This window comes from Myotis myotis, unplaced genomic scaffold (assembly GCF_014108235.1).
Source record: "Myotis myotis isolate mMyoMyo1 unplaced genomic scaffold, mMyoMyo1.p scaffold_m19_p_1, whole genome shotgun sequence".
Taxonomy (NCBI): domain Eukaryota; kingdom Metazoa; phylum Chordata; class Mammalia; order Chiroptera; family Vespertilionidae; genus Myotis; species Myotis myotis.
The window spans coordinates 180,896,378-180,914,764 of NW_023416313.1; the positions used below are offsets into that span (position 1 = coordinate 180,896,378).

The 18,387-nt window shown below is 34.9% G+C and overlaps 1 protein-coding gene across 35 annotated transcripts in view; it reads right to left on the minus strand.

Annotated features, from left to right (window-relative positions):
• Positions 1-18,387, minus strand: part of DENND4A (DENN domain containing 4A) — a 106,724-nt gene that overhangs the window by 54,123 nt on the left and 34,214 nt on the right. For 16 of the 35 annotated variants that reach the window (XM_036305320.1, XM_036305302.1, XM_036305292.1 and 13 more), the window contains 4 exons: positions 16,242-16,369; positions 13,066-13,398; positions 6,278-6,527; positions 462-531 (listed from right to left, as the gene is read on the minus strand). In XM_036305320.1, the coding sequence (XP_036161213.1) occupies positions 462-531; positions 6,278-6,527; positions 13,066-13,376 (631 nt within the window). In that variant the 5' untranslated portion in view covers positions 13,377-13,398; positions 16,242-16,369. Of the gene's footprint in view, positions 1-461; positions 532-6,277; positions 6,528-13,065; positions 13,429-16,241; positions 16,370-17,751; positions 17,931-18,387 lie in introns of all 35 variants that reach the window. The other 19 variants (XM_036305188.1, XM_036305127.1, XM_036305144.1 and 16 more) reach the window with 8 other exon arrangements.

The following is an 18,387-nucleotide window of genomic DNA, read 5'->3' on the forward strand; positions in this document are numbered from 1 at the left end:
TTTAAAAGACTGAATCTGCTCTACAAATAAGATGAGACTGTTTGCTATTTTGAGGTTTTTGGCAATTGAAAATTTCAGTTATGTATTATAGAATCACAAATTAGCTTATAATATTTCAGATTATTATAAACACATATGAACTATAGACCTGACTAAATTTGATATATTAAAACATTAATTTAATTAGAAAATACTTTTCCCCATTTTCTACTGATTTAAAAACTTAAGAGAATTTCTACTTATTAGTTATTTATTTAAACCTAATATTTAAAAATTCATGCCTTCTTTTAACATTAATCTCCCATTAACTGTATGGATGAAAACAAAACAGAATCAAAAGACATAGGTTATAGTCTCAGTCCTGATACTAACACATTGTAAGATGGGTTTTGTTTATTTTTATATTACTGGCCCCGATAATACATTTATATATTAAGTAATCCATGAAAAATTCTACTTACCAGCTTTGTAAGATATAGTGTTAGTTTTTGCCACTGATTTTTTATAACATAAGTATACTGCGGATCCCCACTGAATTAAAAAAGAAAATATAATTAATTTTAAAAGGTAATAACTTAATAAAATGGAATATCTTTGATCTTTCTAGTATGTAGTATCTAAGATGTAAAAGATTGCTCTCTGTTAGCTATTTTCAGTTGGCTGTTTTGTGAGCATCTTATTGGAGTTACTGCCCACTTTTCTCTCAGAAGTAAAATTTAACGTATTTTTTCCTAGCAAAAGCATAACATGAAAATCTGACCCTTTAAAACAAAAATAAGCCACAAAAATTTAGATTTTATGCTAAGTCCAAAATTTGGGCAGAAGTGATAAACTAGGAATTATCTACTAGTATGTATACCTTCCTTTTGATTCCATAACCCCTTTTAGACACTGCCAGACTTTTCTGCAGCTCTTTTATACCAAAACTTGAGTAGTAATCGGCCATATCCATTTCCTTATATCCCATTCTCTCCTGAATCCATTCCAAAACAGGTTTTAATTTCACCATTCCTTAAAAGAACACCTTGACAACTTTAATGATGCCAAATCTAATAAAGTAGTTGGTTCCTAGTCTTCATTTTATCCAACCCCTCAGCAGATTTTGATACCACTAATGACTCCCTTCCTGAAACATTTTCTTTTCTTGGCTTTTCAGGCATCACACTCTCCAGGTCCCTTTCCATCAAATTTATGGTCAACCCTCAGTCTTCTTTTTTAAAATCCTCACCTAAAGATAAATATTTTTTATTGATTTTAGAGAAAGGAAGGGGAAGAGAAATATCAACTGGTTGCCTCCCATGTGCGCCCTGACCAGGATCAAATCCAAAAGCAATCAAACCCACAACTTTTGGTGTATGGGATGACACTCCAACTGAGCCACCTGGCTAAGGCCCTCAGTCTCCTTTGTAGCATCCTCTCTCTTTTCCTGATCATTAAATGTGATCTCTTATGTTCCTTCCTTTCTCTAAATGATCTCATACATTGGTTTTAAATAACTGCTACTCCCAAAGGAGTCTCAATTTTCTAGTCCCACCTGTAACTGAGATGAGGGAGACTGGCTAAAGCAAATTTTGGGGTAAAGAAAAGGAGTTCAGTTTTACACATATTAAGTTTGAAAAATCTATTAGACATCCAAATGAAGAATCATATGGAGCTAAGGTGAGAAGTCTGAAATGGAGATGTAACTTGGGATATCTCACCACTTGACTTTAGGTGGTTGCAGATATATTCACATAGCACATTTCCTTACCTTCTTTAGGCCTTAACTCAAAGGCCACTTTATTATTTCATCATCTTATATACAATAACAAGCCTTCATCTAACCTTCCCAGTCCTCCCTATCACCCCTTTCTTGCTTTTCTTCCCTGCATAACACTTACCACCATTGGGCATATTGCATATTTTCTTATTTATTATCTGACTCTCACCACTAAAATATGTTTTATGATGGCAAGGGTTTTGTTTTATTCACTACTGTATCTGTAGCACTTAAAACTGTGCCTACTATGTAGAAATGCTCAATAAATATGTGTTAAATGAGTCAGGACATGTTTGTGCACACATGATAGAGTACCTCTATAAACCAGTACATGAGGACAGATTCACAGCACTGAAGACAAATATATGGAGAAAATAAACTTAAAGAAATGTATATTTAAATATGTTTTATTGATTTTTAGAGAGAGAAGGAGAGAGAGAAAAAACACACACATCTATGTGAGAAACATCTACTGATTGCCTCCTGCATGCATCCCAACTGGGGATTGAACCCACAGCCTGGGCATGTGTCCTGACTGGGAATCGAACCAGCGACCTTTTGATGCACAGTACGATGCTCAACCAACTGAGCCACACTGGCCAGGGCTAAGAGATATTTTTTAAATATTAAGGGACTACTATAACAAACACCCACTTACCACCAAGATTTAGCAAATGTTAACAATTTATCATATTTGCTTCAGGTATATATATATTTAAATAACTGTTGAAAGTATTCCATATATCCCCTTTACCCCCCTCCCATTGCCCCCCTCCAGCCTGCCCTTGTCCCCCACCCCAGGTCCTTACTGCCCCATTGTTTGTGTCCATGGGCCATGCATATATGCATGCATACAAGATCCTTGGTTGATTACCTCACACCCACTCACCCTCCCCGACTTCCCTCTGAGATTCCTCACTCTGTTCCATGCTTTCATATCTCTGGATCCACTCCATTCATCAGTTTATTTAGTTACTTAAGATTCCACATATGAGTTGAGATCATGTGATACTTGTCTTTCTCTGACTGACTTATTTCACTTAGCATGATACTCTCCAGGTCCCTCCATGCTGTCTCAAAGGTTAAGAGATTCTTCTTTTTTACTGCTGCAGAGTATTCCATGGTATAAATGTGCCACAGCTTTTTTATCCACTCATCTACTGATGGGCACTTGGACTGTTGCCAGATCTCAGCTATTGTAAATTGTGCTGCTATAAACATAGGGGTGCATATGCTTCAGATATTTTAATTTATAGAGAAACAAAAAATTACAGGTTTAGCAAAAACCTCATCTTCCACTCCTTTGTGTTCTCCAGAAAGCCAGTGCATTTCATTTACATGCACTTAAAAAGTTCTACTGTACAAATATATACATCTATGTGTATGTATTATTGTTTTATGCATTTTAAATTTTACATACGTGATGATATACTGAATATATACTTTTATGGCTTACTTTTTTACTCATCAACATGTTTTTGAGAATTAGTGAATTTGATCTAATTCCTTCATCTGAACTACTGGATAGTTTTCTATTAATAAATGAATCAGTTTATTTTACCCATTTCTCTACTGATGGTCACTTAGGCTGTTTCCTTTTTTTTTCCTTTTGGCTGTTACAAATGATGCAATATATTGGCTCCTCATGAAGAAATTTTTCTTGCTTTCTTAAACATTTCCCTACTTTTAAAAATTTATTGATTTGAGAGAGAGGAAGAAGGGGGGAGAGAGGGAGAGAGGGAGAGAGGGAGTGGGGGAGAGAGGGAGAGGGGGAGGGAGGAATATCGCGCTTTGTTGCTCCCTCCACTTATTTATGCATCCATTGGTTGATTCTTGTATGTGCCCTGCCTGACCTGAGATGGAACCACAACCCTGGCATATCAGGACAATGCTCTAAACAACTGAGCTACCCAGCCAGGGCATAAAACATTTTTTCTGTGTCTCCAGGAGATAAAGTATTAAATTGTGCTTAGGATATTAAATTATGCTCATCACTGTGTTAGAATTTTGTTCTTATAAATGTTTTAGTATTTTTGTATCAAAAGAATGAATGTGTAAAAGTCAGGTGGACATTATGAATGTAAGTCAAACTGGACTTTTAGTTTACCAGGTGAGTAAAAACTTTATAAATAAAGGGCTTTCTATTGAAAAGTCTCAACTCCAGTTCCCAATAAGCCAAATTTCATGAAGATTAAAGAACCTTCAGTGATAACCTTTGTGATGATAACAAGGAAGCTATATGGCCATTTGGATATGGCAGAAATCAAAAAGAATATTCTAAAATGAAAAATAGAAGCTCAGAGGTACAGTAAAAATTATGGGGCGCTGGAGGAAAATAACCATTATATCAAAACTAAAAGAGGATTTTCTAAATTTTTTCACATACAAAGTTCAGCAAAAAAGAAAGTAGGGAATCCATTGTTCCAAAAATACTTTAAATGTTTAACCTAGAAACTATCTGTGTTGTGTTAACACGGCAAAAACATACCTTCCGATGCTTTTTATTTTCCCCAGGAATTAGGTACATGATTTAATTGCTTGCTTTGTTAATAACTCCAATTTTCTAAATAAACTTGCTAAATCAAATACTGACATTTTTAAAAGATTGTAAAGCAAGAGCCATTTGCATAGAGTATGAAAAAATACTCTCAATGAATCAAAAACTGAGTAGAGTCCCAAATTTGCCAAGAGTTAGCTGCATGACTCAAAACTCCTGGACTACATATCCTAAACTACAAATTTTTGCACTTTTGCACCACATGACTGACTATTCATAAGTTCTCTTCCAGCTCTAAAATATTATTCCATTCTAAATAAATCCAAATCCACATCATTCAAGGCTTATAGTTCAAAGTTTAAACATTAATAATTCTTTCTGTAAAATTATGTTTTTATTTATTTCAGAGAGGAAGGGAGAGGGAGAGAGAGAGAAAAACATCAATGATGGGAGAGAATCATCGATCGGCTGCCTCCTGCATGCCCCCTCCTGGGGATTGAGCCTGAAACCCCAGACATGTACCCTGACTGGGAATCGAGCCTTGACCTCCTGGTTCATGAGTCAACACTCAACCACTGAGCCACACATTAATAATTCTTGAAAACTCTTTCTATATATAAGCTTAATGGGAGGTGGAGAAGTAGAGGAGGGTTTTTTTTTTTGTTTGTTTGTTTGTTTTTAGGCCAAAGCTGTAAGCAAGGTATAAAAATTATGTAGGAACTTAAAGAATTCAACACACATTTCCTCCTGTACATCAGATTATGTGTGTGTTTTTTTCCTTCCTGGTTTAGAAACCTAGTAGACACATACATTTAGGAAGTCATCCACACATAGCCTGTATTTAGATCATCAAGGTTGTAAGTTTAGATGGTAAAGATAAATGGTCTGCAGACTAACCCTTGGAGCATTCCATTGTGTTTACATGCAATAGAGTTTAGGGAGATGGGAAGACATCAGCAAAAGCATCAGAAAAAGAATGATTGGTGAAGTAGGAGGAAAAAGCAAGAGAGTACATAGAAAAAGACTACATCTTCCCTTTCTGTCACTGTTTCAAGACAAAATGATCATCTATGCCAAAACCTACTGAAAATAAGATGAAGAACTAATCATTAGGTTCAATAAGAGCAATCTTTCCTGGGGGTGGGGAGTGGGTAGGGGCTGGGAGGAGAGGAGTCAACAGGGGGAAATGGGTGATATCTGTAATACTATCAACAACAACAAAAATTAAACAAACAAACCACCACCACAACAACAACAAAAACCAAGAGCAATCTTGGTGGGATGGTGGAGACAAAACCCTAACTGAAGAATTAAGGTAAGGAAGGGGACAAAATATAGTTAAATCTTTGAGACATTTTGTTATAAAGGAGAACAATGAAATGGGGCAATAGATGGTGGGGGGGATAAAGGAGTCAAGATTTGTAAAGATGGGAGAAACATGGTTTACATGCAATAGAGAAAAAAAAAATTGGTGATTCACAAGGAAAATAAGGAGAATTGCTGAAGCCATGTCCTCAAATAGGTAAGGATATGGGATCTAGTGCACAAGTGGAGGGAGGAGTTAACCTTGGCCTAGTGCAGTGGTTGGCAAACTGCGGCTCGCGAGCCACGTGCGGCTCTTTGGCCCCTTGAGTGTGGCTCTTCCACAAAATACCGACTTCTGCGCATGGGCCACGAAGTTTCAATCGCACTGTACATGCGCGCCCGCACGTGGTATTTTGTGGAAGAGCCACACTCAAGGGACCAAAGAGCCACATGTGGCTCGCGAGCTACAGTTTGTCAACCACTGGAGTGCATTACTTTTGCAATAGGGGAAAATTTTTTTTGTCCAATTAAAAAAGGCTTTTTGCGTAGCTCTTTTTGAAAGTACAACTAAAATATTTTCCTAAAAATAAAATATCCAATACTTTAAAAACATGTTTTTAATTCAGTAATTGTGCTATAATGTTTTCCAAACAAAGATTTTACATTATGGTCTTTTCATCAGTGGCTAATTTTATCAATGCAAAGAAATCACTTACCATACTGTTATTGAGATTCTTGTCGACTTTGCAGAATGTATGTGGTGGACTTTCTCCTTTACTGGGTATAATAATACATATGTCGGTGACAGCCAATGTATTCTGAGTCATGTTTTCAGAGGCTCTTCGGTAAGTGATATAAATTTTTTGTGATGAGGTACTGCCGCTAATAGTTGCAGGGCGTCCATAGGGAGTACTCTGAATAATTTCACACCCCTGTTTCAATCTTTCTTTCCAGTCATATAAAACCCTAAAAAAATAAATAAAATAAGTAAATACACAAACACAAAGCACTCTCAAATGAAAGGTAATATTATCAGATATCATGAACTGGTCCTTAAATGTAGCCAAGATTTCAATCTTTTTGCAAATTTGAATTGCACAGTCCCATATAAAATTAAAGGATAACTTTTCCCTACCAAGATTTAAATAATGTAAGAAAAATTCAGATTAACTTTTGTTGACATAACAAAAGCAATGATTAAGTGCAAAGGTTCCTGTTTTAGCATTCCATTTAATGGATTTATATATTTATTTTTGTCTCTAAACCCAAGCATCTTCTTGGGAAAAAGCAACTTTGTATTGTGGCCAAAATTAAAATTTTACCAGCTCTTTAACCAGAAGGTAAAGGACCTGCCAACACACTTTTACTTCCAATACTTGCCTCAAATTTAAGAGATAATTTTAGTCTTTCAAACGAGAAAATAACCTCAAAAGTATAGAGGAAAGACATGGGTTTTTCCCTGCTTCCTTATTGTGGTAAAAATCATATGCTTTTCATAATGGGAAGGCTAGGCATCCATTCCTTAAGTCTTCTAAATACTATACTTAAAGTACTTGGGGAAACAAAGAAAATGTCATGATTAAATAATATAGTTCAATTCTTTCACAGAATTCACTGATTAGACTTTAAAGCTAAGTCCTTGGCATCAGTACAAAAAAAAAAAATTAAGGTCTACTATATTGTGTTTTTGCTATAGAAATGGTTGTAACTGGCAATGTCCTCAATAGCAATCAGTGTCCCCTTTCATAAAATCCATTATACAAAGAAAATTTAGTACCAGAAATTGGTCAAATTATTGCTTCCTGTTATAATTTTTAAAATATATTTTTTATTGATTTCAGAGATGAAGGAAGAGGGAAAGATGACACATCAATGATGAGAGAGAATCATTGATCGGCTGACTCCTGCACGCCCCCTACTGGGCATGTGCCCTGATAGGGAATTGAACCGTGACCTCCTAGTTCATAGGTCAATGCTCAATCACTGAGCCACACCTGCCAGGCTAAATAATTTTTAGTTTCCCTTTTTGTCCTGGCTATCAGCAAACAAACATTTTTTTGTGTGGAAAATTTAGAGCTAACTTGGATGCTTAATCGCAGTGACTATGTTTATCCTGTTGTTGGCTTAATTGCTTATTCCTCCTTTTCCTTTTGATTTTGCTTTTTTTCTGTTTTGTTTTTACAATCTTTAAAAAAGGTATTGTAACAGAGGAATTACACACATTTGAATTCAAATTCCTACTACTTGTTACTAGTTATACTATCATAGAACAATATAAACAAACAAAATAGAAACAGACCCACAGGTACAGAGAACAGACTGATGGTTGCCAGAGGGGAGGAGGGTTGAGGGACTGGGTGAAAAAGGTCAAGGGACTGAGGTCAAGTACAGCTTGGCAATTACAAAATATTCATAGGGATGTAAAGCACAGCATAAAAAATATAGCCAATGATATTGTAATAACTACGTATGGTGCCAGATGGGTACTGGAAGTATCAGGGGGAACACTTTGAAAAGTACATGATTATCTAACCACTATTTTGTACACCTGAAACTAATACAAAATAATAGTGGATGTAATCAGCAGATCAGTGCATTCAAAAACTGTGGTACATCTACATAATGGAATACTACGCCGCTATAAAAAAGAAGCGAGCTTTTACTATTTGCAACAGCATGGATGGAACTGGAGAGCATTATGCTAAGTGAAATAAGCCAGTAGGAGAAAGATAAATATCACATGATCTCGCTCATATGTGGGACATAATCATCAACATAATTTGATGAACAAGAATAGATCTAGAGACAAATGGCAGGGGAGGGGGGTTAGCGAGCAACCAAAGGACTTGTATGCATGCATATTAGCATAACCAATGGACACAGACACTGGGGTGGTGGGGACTTGCCCAGGGTGGGAATGGCTGGGGGGAGGGAGGGGTCAAGTGGGGGAAAAAGGAGACATATGTAAAACTTTAGACAATAAATAAAAAAAACTAAAAAAAACAGTGGATGTAAACTGTAATTGAAAAAATAAAAAAATAAACTAAGATTTAAAAGGCAAGAATGATGTCATATTCTTCACAATAACAAACATATACGGGTAGCTATAAAAGTAGTTGTTCATTTCAGTTCAAGTCCTTTCCTATTCCAGAATCCTTCTTATGTTTGGAAAATTCCTCATCTCTACTCTAGGGAACTCCAACACCCAAATGAGAATCTGCAACAGTGCCTTCATTTTATTCACAAGCTAAAATTCTGATGATAGTCAGTGGTCATAGGAGCAACTTATCTAATCAAGATTTAACAGCTGGTTTACTTTCTTTCTTTTTTTAAAATTCTTTATTGTTTAAAGTATTACATATAGTATTACAGATGTCTCCTTTTCCCCCCCATTGACCTCTCCGGCCACTCTCACTCCCCCCCGGCCCCTCCCAGTGTCTGTGTCCATTGGTTATGCTTATATGCATGCATACAAGTCCTTTGGTTGATCTCTTACCACCCCCTCTTCCCTCTGAAGTTTGACAGTCTGTTCAACGCTTCTCTGTCTCTATTTTTGTTCATCAGTTTATGTTGTTCAACTCATTTATGTTGTCCACAAATGAGTGAGATCATGTGATATTTATCTTTCCCTGACTGGCTTATTTCACTTAGCATAATGTTCTCCATGTCCACCCATGCTATTGTGAATGGTAAGAGTTCTTTCTTTTTTACAGCAGTGTAGTATTCCATTGTGTAGATGTATCAGTTTTTTAATCCACTCATCCGCTGATGGGCACTTAGGCTGTTTCCAAATCTTAGCTATTGTAAATTGTGCTGCTATGAGCATAGGGGTGCATAGGTCCTTTCTGATTGGTGGTTCTGATTTCTTAGGATATATCCCTAGAAGTGGTATTACTGGGTCAAATGGGAGTTCCATTTTTAATTTTTTGAGGAAACTCCATACTGTTCTCCACAGTGGCTGCATCGTTCCCACCAACAGTGCAAGAGGGTTCCTTTTTCTCCGCATCCTCTCCAGCACTTGTCGTTTGTTGATTTGTTGATGATAGCCATTCTGACAGGTGTGAGATGGTACCTCATTGTTGTTTTGATTTGCATCTCTCGGATGATTAGTGACTTTGAGCATGTTTTCATATATGTCTCTTGGCTTTCTGTAAGTCCACTTTCGAAAAGTGTCTAAGTCCTTTGCCCATTTTTTGACTGGATTGTTTATCTTCCTTTTGTTAAGATGTATGAGTTCCCTATAAATTTTGGAGATCAGGCCCTTATCGAATATAACATTGGCAAATATGTTCTCTCATGCTTTCTTATTTTGTTGGTGGTTACTTTTGCTGTGCAGAAGCTTTTTAGTCCCATTTATTTATTTTCTCCTTAGTTTCCATTGCCCTAGGAGCTGTATCAGTAAAGATGTTGCTATGACATATGTCTGATATTTTACTGCCTATGCCATTTACTAAATATGTGAATGTCATATGAAGCAATACAGTAGCTCTTTTGCAACCAATTTAAAATTACTGCAATTAATTCATGAATTAACAGAATAAAGACTGGTTTTTAATGTAACTTTTTAAATATCAGCCATTAATGATAGAATTTTAAAAGTAGAAGACAATTCAGGAGCTCATCTTATCTTCCCTGCAGTGTTAGTAAACATGACTACATATCCTCTTTCAAACTTAATATATTAGGAGATTGAACTTTTATAGCCCCTTCTGGCAACATCAGTAGGGATGGTGATATCTTCCTTATTTTTAACCAAAACACTGTAAGTTATGAACCTATCCCTTTTTGTAACACAGCAATGAAAACAAGAAGGCTAATCTTCATCCCTTATAAATTCTTCATCCATTTTGAAGACATTTTTAGAGCTACTACTGGCCTTTCTTTGGTCTTTTTCTTTCAGTTTTCCTGTGGGGATCTTATTTTTCTACCTTTTAAATTTTGTTCCTCTTTTACTACAAAAAGTTATGTCTTTACATTTATATAATCCTGTTTTACATATATGTAAAACATGCATATATTCCTCTTTTAAAAGAACCCAAATCTTTGCAGAAATTGACAAACTGATGCTAAAACAAATATTAAAATTCAAAAGGCCCAGAATAGTCAAAACAATCTTGAAAAAGAGGAACAAAGTTGGAATACTTACACACAATGTAAACACTAACTACATAGCTATAGTAATCTAAACTGTCTAGTACTGGCCTAAGGACAGACATGTAGACAAATGGAATAGAATTGAGAGTCCGGAAATAAACCCATATATCTATGGCCAATTAATTTTTGAAAATGGGAGAAGAATATTCTCGTCAGCAGATGGTGCTAGGACAGATGGATATCCATATGCAAAAGGGTAAGATTGAACCCCTTCCTTAACCATAGACTAGTAAAAGCCTTCTTAGATACGATACCAAAACATAAACTACAAAAGAAAAAATAGTTAAATCAGACCTCATCAAAATTAAAAACTTTTCAGCTTCAAAGTATACCATAAAGAAAGTGAAAAGACAACCCACAGAATGGGAGAAAATATTTGTAAATCATTTACCTGGTAAGGAATGTGCATCTAGAACATGTAATGAACTCTCAAAGCTCAACAATAAAAAGACAACACAATTAAAAATTCTGAATAGACATTTCTCCAAAGATTTACACATGGTAAATAAACACATGAAAGATGCTCAATATCATTAGCCAACAGGTGAATGCAGATCAAGACCACAATGAGATGCCACTTCACATCCATTAGGACAGTTATAATTAAAATGACAAACAAAATGTTGGCTAAGATGTGGAGAAATTGGAAGCTTCATACCAGTATAGTGCGAGTGGGAATGCAAAGTGGTGCAACTACTTTGGAAAACAGTCTGGCAGTTTCTCAAAAGGTTTAACACACAGACACCATATGACCCAGAAATTTCACTTCTAAGTAAATATACAAGAGAAATTGAGACATATGTCCATACAAAAACTTACACATGAGTATTTCCAGAAGCATTATTCATAATAACCAGAACATATAAACAACCCACAATCAACTGAAAAAGGATAAATTAATTGTGGTGTATCTATAAGATGCAATATTATTCAGCTGTATAAAGAGATAAAAGTATTGACACATGCTACAACATGGATAAACCTTGAAAACAGTGAAAGAAGTCAGACACACACACACACACTGATTCCATTTATATAAAATGTCCAGAATAGGCAAATCTATAGAAATAGAAAATAGACTAGTGATTGCCGAGAGCTGAAGGGGTTCGGGAGAACTGAAAAGTTACTAAAGTGAGTACAGGGTATCTTTTTGGCATGATAAAAATGTTCTAAAATTTACTGTGGTGATGGTTGCACAACTCCATAAATATCCTAAAAACTACTGAACTGTTCACCTCAAATGGGTGAACTATATGGTATGTGAATTCTCAATAAATCTGTCATATTAAAAAGGAGCCCCAAGTTCAATATAGTATCTTAAGGAAAGCACTAATTTACCTCAAGATCCTTGTTTGATGCAGACTTATCCATTTATAATGATCATTATATCACATGCTTAAAAACCACCCTTTTCTTGTACTTTAAAAATAATTTAGCCGAAACCGGTTTGGCTCAGTGGATAGAGCGTCGGCCTGCGGACTGAAGGGTCCCGGGTTCGATTCCGGTCAGGGGCATGTGCCTGGGTTGCGGGCACATCCCCAGTGGGGGATGTGCAGGAGGCAGCTGATTGATGTTTCTAACTCTCTCTATCTCTCTCCCTTCCTCTCTGTAAAAAATCAATAAAATATATTAAAAAAAATAAAAATAATTTAAAATTTTATGATCCGGATAATACATTAATTTTCTAGTACTTTTCTGTAAATGTTTTTCAAATTCTCTCCACTTTTTAAAAAAAAATGTTTTTATTGATTTTATAGAGAGAGGAAGGGAGACAGAGAGAGAAAAATGGATTGGCTACCTCCTGCACACCTCCTATTGGAGATTGAGTCTGAAACCTGGGCATGTGCCTTGACTGCAAATCAAACTGGCAATCTCCGGGTGTACGGGATGATGCTCAACCGAGCCACACTGGCCAGAACATCCCCCCCACCTTTAATAGAAAGAAACTCAGAGAAGATGAAAGTTCTGGGAACCTGTAGGACAAAGGGACACTGAAAAGGTATAATGAACAAAGTGATAGAATACAGGATTCTGGATTACGTATGTATTTCTTTTTCTAAAGCTGTCATATATTTATTAATTAAAAAATATTAAACAGTTAACTTCAGAATCTATAACAATAACAATAACTGTTTTTTAATCCTCCCTCGAGAATATGTTTTATTGATTTTTTTCAAGAGAGAGGAAGAGAGGAGAGAAAGAAGCATCAATGTGAGAAACATTGATTGGTTGCTTCCTGTTCATGCCCTGACCAAGAACCAAACCTGAAACCTTTTTTGGTGCATGAGACAGCACCACCAACTGCACCACCCAGCCAGGGAAACAAAAATTATTTTAAAAAATGACTTACCCAAGATCTGTAAGTGGAGGCTTATCTCTTCCTCTTCTATAGCAAAGATAAATCTGTGGCCCCACAAGACTTCCATTATTGAGGTCAGCTGACAATCCAGACGGGGTAACATCAATACACATATAATCCTGTGGCACTTCCTCCCCAAGAGATTTAATAATAACTGAAACATCTGTGATAGGTTCTTTTGGTTTAGCTACTTTATGACAGGCATCATTGAAGTGAATTTCTTCTTCAAAAGGCTTTGAAACATCAGTTAATCCTGCTACAACAAAGTAGTCAGCAACACGAGGCCCTTTATCTTCAATCATCTTCCATTACAGAAGGTTACATCTAAAAGGAAGGTAAAAGACTAGTATTTTCCTATAATAAGCCAAATAAATATAAGTGGTTTTTGTGCAAATAAAAAAAAAACTACAAAAAGAACACTACCTCCTTGATAAATACACTAGTATACATTTCACTTTCATACATAAAAGTATGCCTTTTTTTAAATGAGAATATAGTTGGCATTATTTGTGATTATAAAAATAATATAAGAATTTCCATTTTGGGCAATATGGATGCTTTGATTACCTAAGTAGACAGAAAATAAAACCCCCGTACCCTTTAAATATATATATATATATATTAGAGAGGAAGGGAGAATGAGAGAGAGAGAAACATCAATGATGACAGAGAATCATTGATTAGCTGCCTCCTGCACGCTCCCTACTGGTGGGGATTGAGCCTGCAAACCAGACAAGTGCCCTTGACCGGAATCGGAACTGAGACATCTAGTAAAAAGTCAAGAGTCTCAAAGAGCCCTAACTGGTTTGGCTCAGTGGATAGAGTGTCGGCTGCAGACTGAAGGGTCCCAGGTTCAATTCTGGTCAAGGGCATGTACCTTGGTTGCAGGCACATCCCCAGTAGGAGGTGTGCAGGAGGCAGCTGATCAATGTTTCTCTCTCATCATTGATGTTTCTGTCTCTCTCTCCCTCTCCCTTTCTTTCTGAAATCAATAAAAAAAATATGTTTTAAAATAGACAAATTAGTATTACCTGTTTTTATTTATGTAGACCCATTTGTAAAATTAAAATTAAGTATGTATGAAAAGTCTAATTTCACAGAAAAGTTTTCTATATGCATTATAGTAATTTTAAATTTATATCAAGTAGGTCTAGTAAATGCATGCATTTGCCAGTCATCAAGAGTAAACAAATGCACACAGCTGGGGCATGGCTTAGTGCAGTGGGAACACTGGCACATGTTGAAACTGCTACAGAAAGTAACAACCACACAACAGAACCAATTAACCTCACGTGATGTGGTGTGATCACGTGCTAATCATTTACTGAATATTATTTACGAGCGGTGATTCTTGTATTTAAATATGTAGACTATAGTTGTAGATATGTAATATTTATTTATGTCGGAAAAATTACTACAGTGTTTTTTCCCAATATATGGCCTATTCGCTAAAATGTGTTAAAAGTAACTGAATTAACAACAAAAAAAAATAAGATGTTAATCAAGTATAAGTAAATCTTGGTTAAAAGTATTTATAATTAACAGGGTGTTAATTTTCACATATGACATATAGACCTGAAATTTTGTCCATTAAATCCAAGTCCGTTAAAGCAAGGTCTACAAAATCATAGGATTACTGTATTGAAGTTGAATTGCTACGTCAAAAGTTACATAACCAGCCTCTCTATAAGTGCTTATGTGGTTTTATGTGTCCATGAATTTTAAATGATAAGCTTTTGATAGACACTATTCTTAAAAATTACTTTGGTGGAGCAATTTCCTCTCTTCAAAATGAAGAGATTCAAATATTTTCCTTTTTTCCAACTTCATGTTATTTAAAATAAAGCATATAGTCAATATTGTGTATAATAGTTTTATGTCTTGCTATGCCAAAAAAAGGGAAAGAGAATGGAAATAGTACTATCATGGAAACATATATACATATTTAATAAGGTCTTTTGAAAGCTACTATTTCAGCCATTAAAATAAATAGCTATTGTACTAATAAGCAGATATTTGTATGAAAAATTTGTTTTTGTTAGATCTTCCTGCTCACAAATTTTAGTAACTTGTTCTCATTCATAATTGAATTCAGTAAATAACTACTAAAAAGGAACAAGTTATTGTTCTTCATTAAGACATAAGAATAATTAATTTTAAAGTGGTGATAAAATTCTCACACATTTATTAACAAAAAAGTGAATTTTATATCACTCCAGTTCTCTTGCCTTGTTGTTGTTGGTGTTGGCAGTAGAGAGTGGTTAGAAAGAACTGCAAAATATTTTAAGGCACAATTGACAAAGTATGTAATGCCAAGAACATAGCTGGCGAATTTCCAGGTGACTTCTTAAAAGATCTAAATGCTTTTTCATTCATTCAGGAAGTCTACAGTACTGAAAATGCACCTCTACTTTTTATTTTAAATCAACTGTTTTTAGAGTAAATTTGAGATTTAGAAGCTAGGGGGAAGACATTGTTAAAAATTATAAGTTAAAGAAAATACTAAAAATATTTAATATAGAAATGAATAATTAATATTATTTCCTAGTAATTTTATTAAAGCAAGAGACTTTCATTGGCATGTGAAATTTATGATCTTTATGGAAAATACTAAATAGGTATGACTCAATGCCTACGGTGACAAAAGTGACCAGAAATGACTTGGAAAGAGCATTTGAGGAAAGCATTCCTAGTCACACACACAACTCGGTTGGACTTTTAGTTAAATACATCAGAGCAAAAACTGTTAAACAATTAGAAGATAATTTTGTGTTTTTCATTCTTTTTTTTTTAGGTAAATTTCTTTAAGTTCATTTTGGAAACTGGGAGCCACACAAAACAAATATTTAATCCAACAGTTCACTAAGTATTCACAATAATATAAAACCCTGAAACAACTTTACTAAAGCTGAAGTAATAATACGTAACATCACATTAACCAATTATTGCTTTTAATTCTTCTTTGTTCAACATGATATAGATAACTTAAAGAATTAGCTTATAAAAATGTTTATAGGCATCTTCTTAAAATTTCAGACACCTGCTTAACTAGTATTTCACTTAAAATTAAATCAATTTTCTTTGATAATAGCAAACAAGGATGTCCTCTCTAGTCCTTAAAGGTTCATCAGAATTAAATTAAGAAATCATTATAAGAAAGCTCTTACCTATTCAGCAACTATTGGAGACTTGTTTTCCTCCTTTCAATCTCTGCCCCATCAATTCAAATCCTTTTTTTATTTTTTATATAGTTCCATTAGGTCCGAATAGTTAAGCATTTGCTACTGAGACTAATCTTAAGGATAAGAAAAGGCAAGAGTGGAAATCAAAGGTAACATTTTAAAGATTTTTGAAAAACAAAAAATCTGTACATAAAAGTTTTACCAAATTATAAACTATTACTGAAATGGCAAAGTGAGCAAATATACCTGGTATAGACTCACAAATTCAAGATACATATAAAATGATCTATAACTCAATGGACCAATTCAACTACTTCATACTCCAGTTCGCTTATATAAGCTAGAATTATTTTTTTTTTAAAACATAATCCCACAGGTAATAATTCAGCTCATCTTTTCTTACATTATCAAAATTAAACTAGAGATCACCAATCTCATCTTTTTTAAACTTCATCTCTCATTTTTCTTCCAACCAAGGCAAACTATCTACTGTCCTTCAAAAGTGGTTTTGCTCTTTTCCTCTTTGACAATACACTATAGCAGTGGTTGGCAAACTGTGGCCCCTTGAGTGTGGCTCTTCCACAAAATACCACGTGTGGGCATGCACATACAGTGTGACTGAAACTTCGTGGCCACACTCAAGGGGCCGCAGTTTGCAACCACTGCCGCATGTGGCTCGCGAGCCGCAGTTTGCCGACCAATGCACTATAGTATTTCCTCTTTCTAGTCACTATATGTTCATGATATTTTTCAAAGATTTTAACTGTATGTGGATTTTCATTTAAACTTTATGAATTGTACAAAAGAGCAAAAAAATTAAGCAATCCCATACACAATAATAAATATGGCTTATAGTGACAATGTTTCCTAGTTTCTTTTGAGAACAGAAAATATCCCTTTTATCCTCATGCACAGTTATAATATAGAATACAAATATTTATATATTTTATTCATTTAATAAGCATCTTCTAAACTGCTATAATATTTATAATTATACTAAATGACTACATAATATTCCATCAAATAGAAATAGTATACACTGTAACCAACACCCTATTCTTCCATTCCCAGCTAGTCCCAAAGTATGGTAGATAGGTGTTTAAAAATATTTATTAAGTGAATGAACAGTTCACTTTGTAATCCTTCTAAAGCATATTATACTTAAACATAATGTCTTTTTCTATAATTCAGAATCAATATTCTGAATTTCAATTGCCTTAAATATTACAGTTGTTGTTAAATGTAGGATAGATATAGATAAACTAGATGATCTGAGTCAAGTAACCAAAAACTAAAACCATCAGGACCTTAGGCAAAATTAGAAATTTATTCAAGAATTAATTGATTCATTCATTCAATAATTTTTTCATAAATACTAAGATCTAACACTATTCTAGGAGCCAGTGATGATACTGATTAAAGCAATAGCCTCTGCCTTCAAGGCATTTCTTATGTAGTTCTACTTTTCCACATCTCTTTCTATACTTTTATTTACCTCCAACTATCTTTTCTCCTATCCCCCTTCCAGATTCCAAGCGTGTGCCTCCACTATGCCCAAAGTTTCTCTACCATTTTCTCCCCAAAGTTCCATATGCACAAACATGATGATCCTTATTGTACTGTCCCTTTTCCCCATCTCCTCGAAAACTGGCACTCCTTCAGCATCAGCATGCTCTGGAAATTTTGAAAGGAAAGAAACCTTATTTGTGTATCATATTTATGAGTAGGCTAACTTTCTTTTGAAAAGGTTAAACCCACACAAGGCAAACTTGACTTTTTAAAAGTAAGTTTTATTAATCCAAATTGTTGGACTATATGGAGCAAACTCCTTGAGCAAGGGAGGCGTACTTGTCTCCAAGATCTACTTTGGAAATACCTCCCCTTTCAATACCAATTCCCAAGCAAAAACCAACAACAAAAATCAAAACATAACTGTAATTTGACAGCACCCTTATTAAAGAGTAGCAATCCCTGATTTATTGGAAAAAAAAATAGTGAAGATAGGAATAATAGACATTTAGAGGGAAAGGAAATTTATTATTAGTCATAGTCTAAGCCTTCATTTCATAGCCAAAGAAACGGAAGCACAAAAGGTGGCTTACTTAAGGATACCTATCTAGTAAGTGGCAAC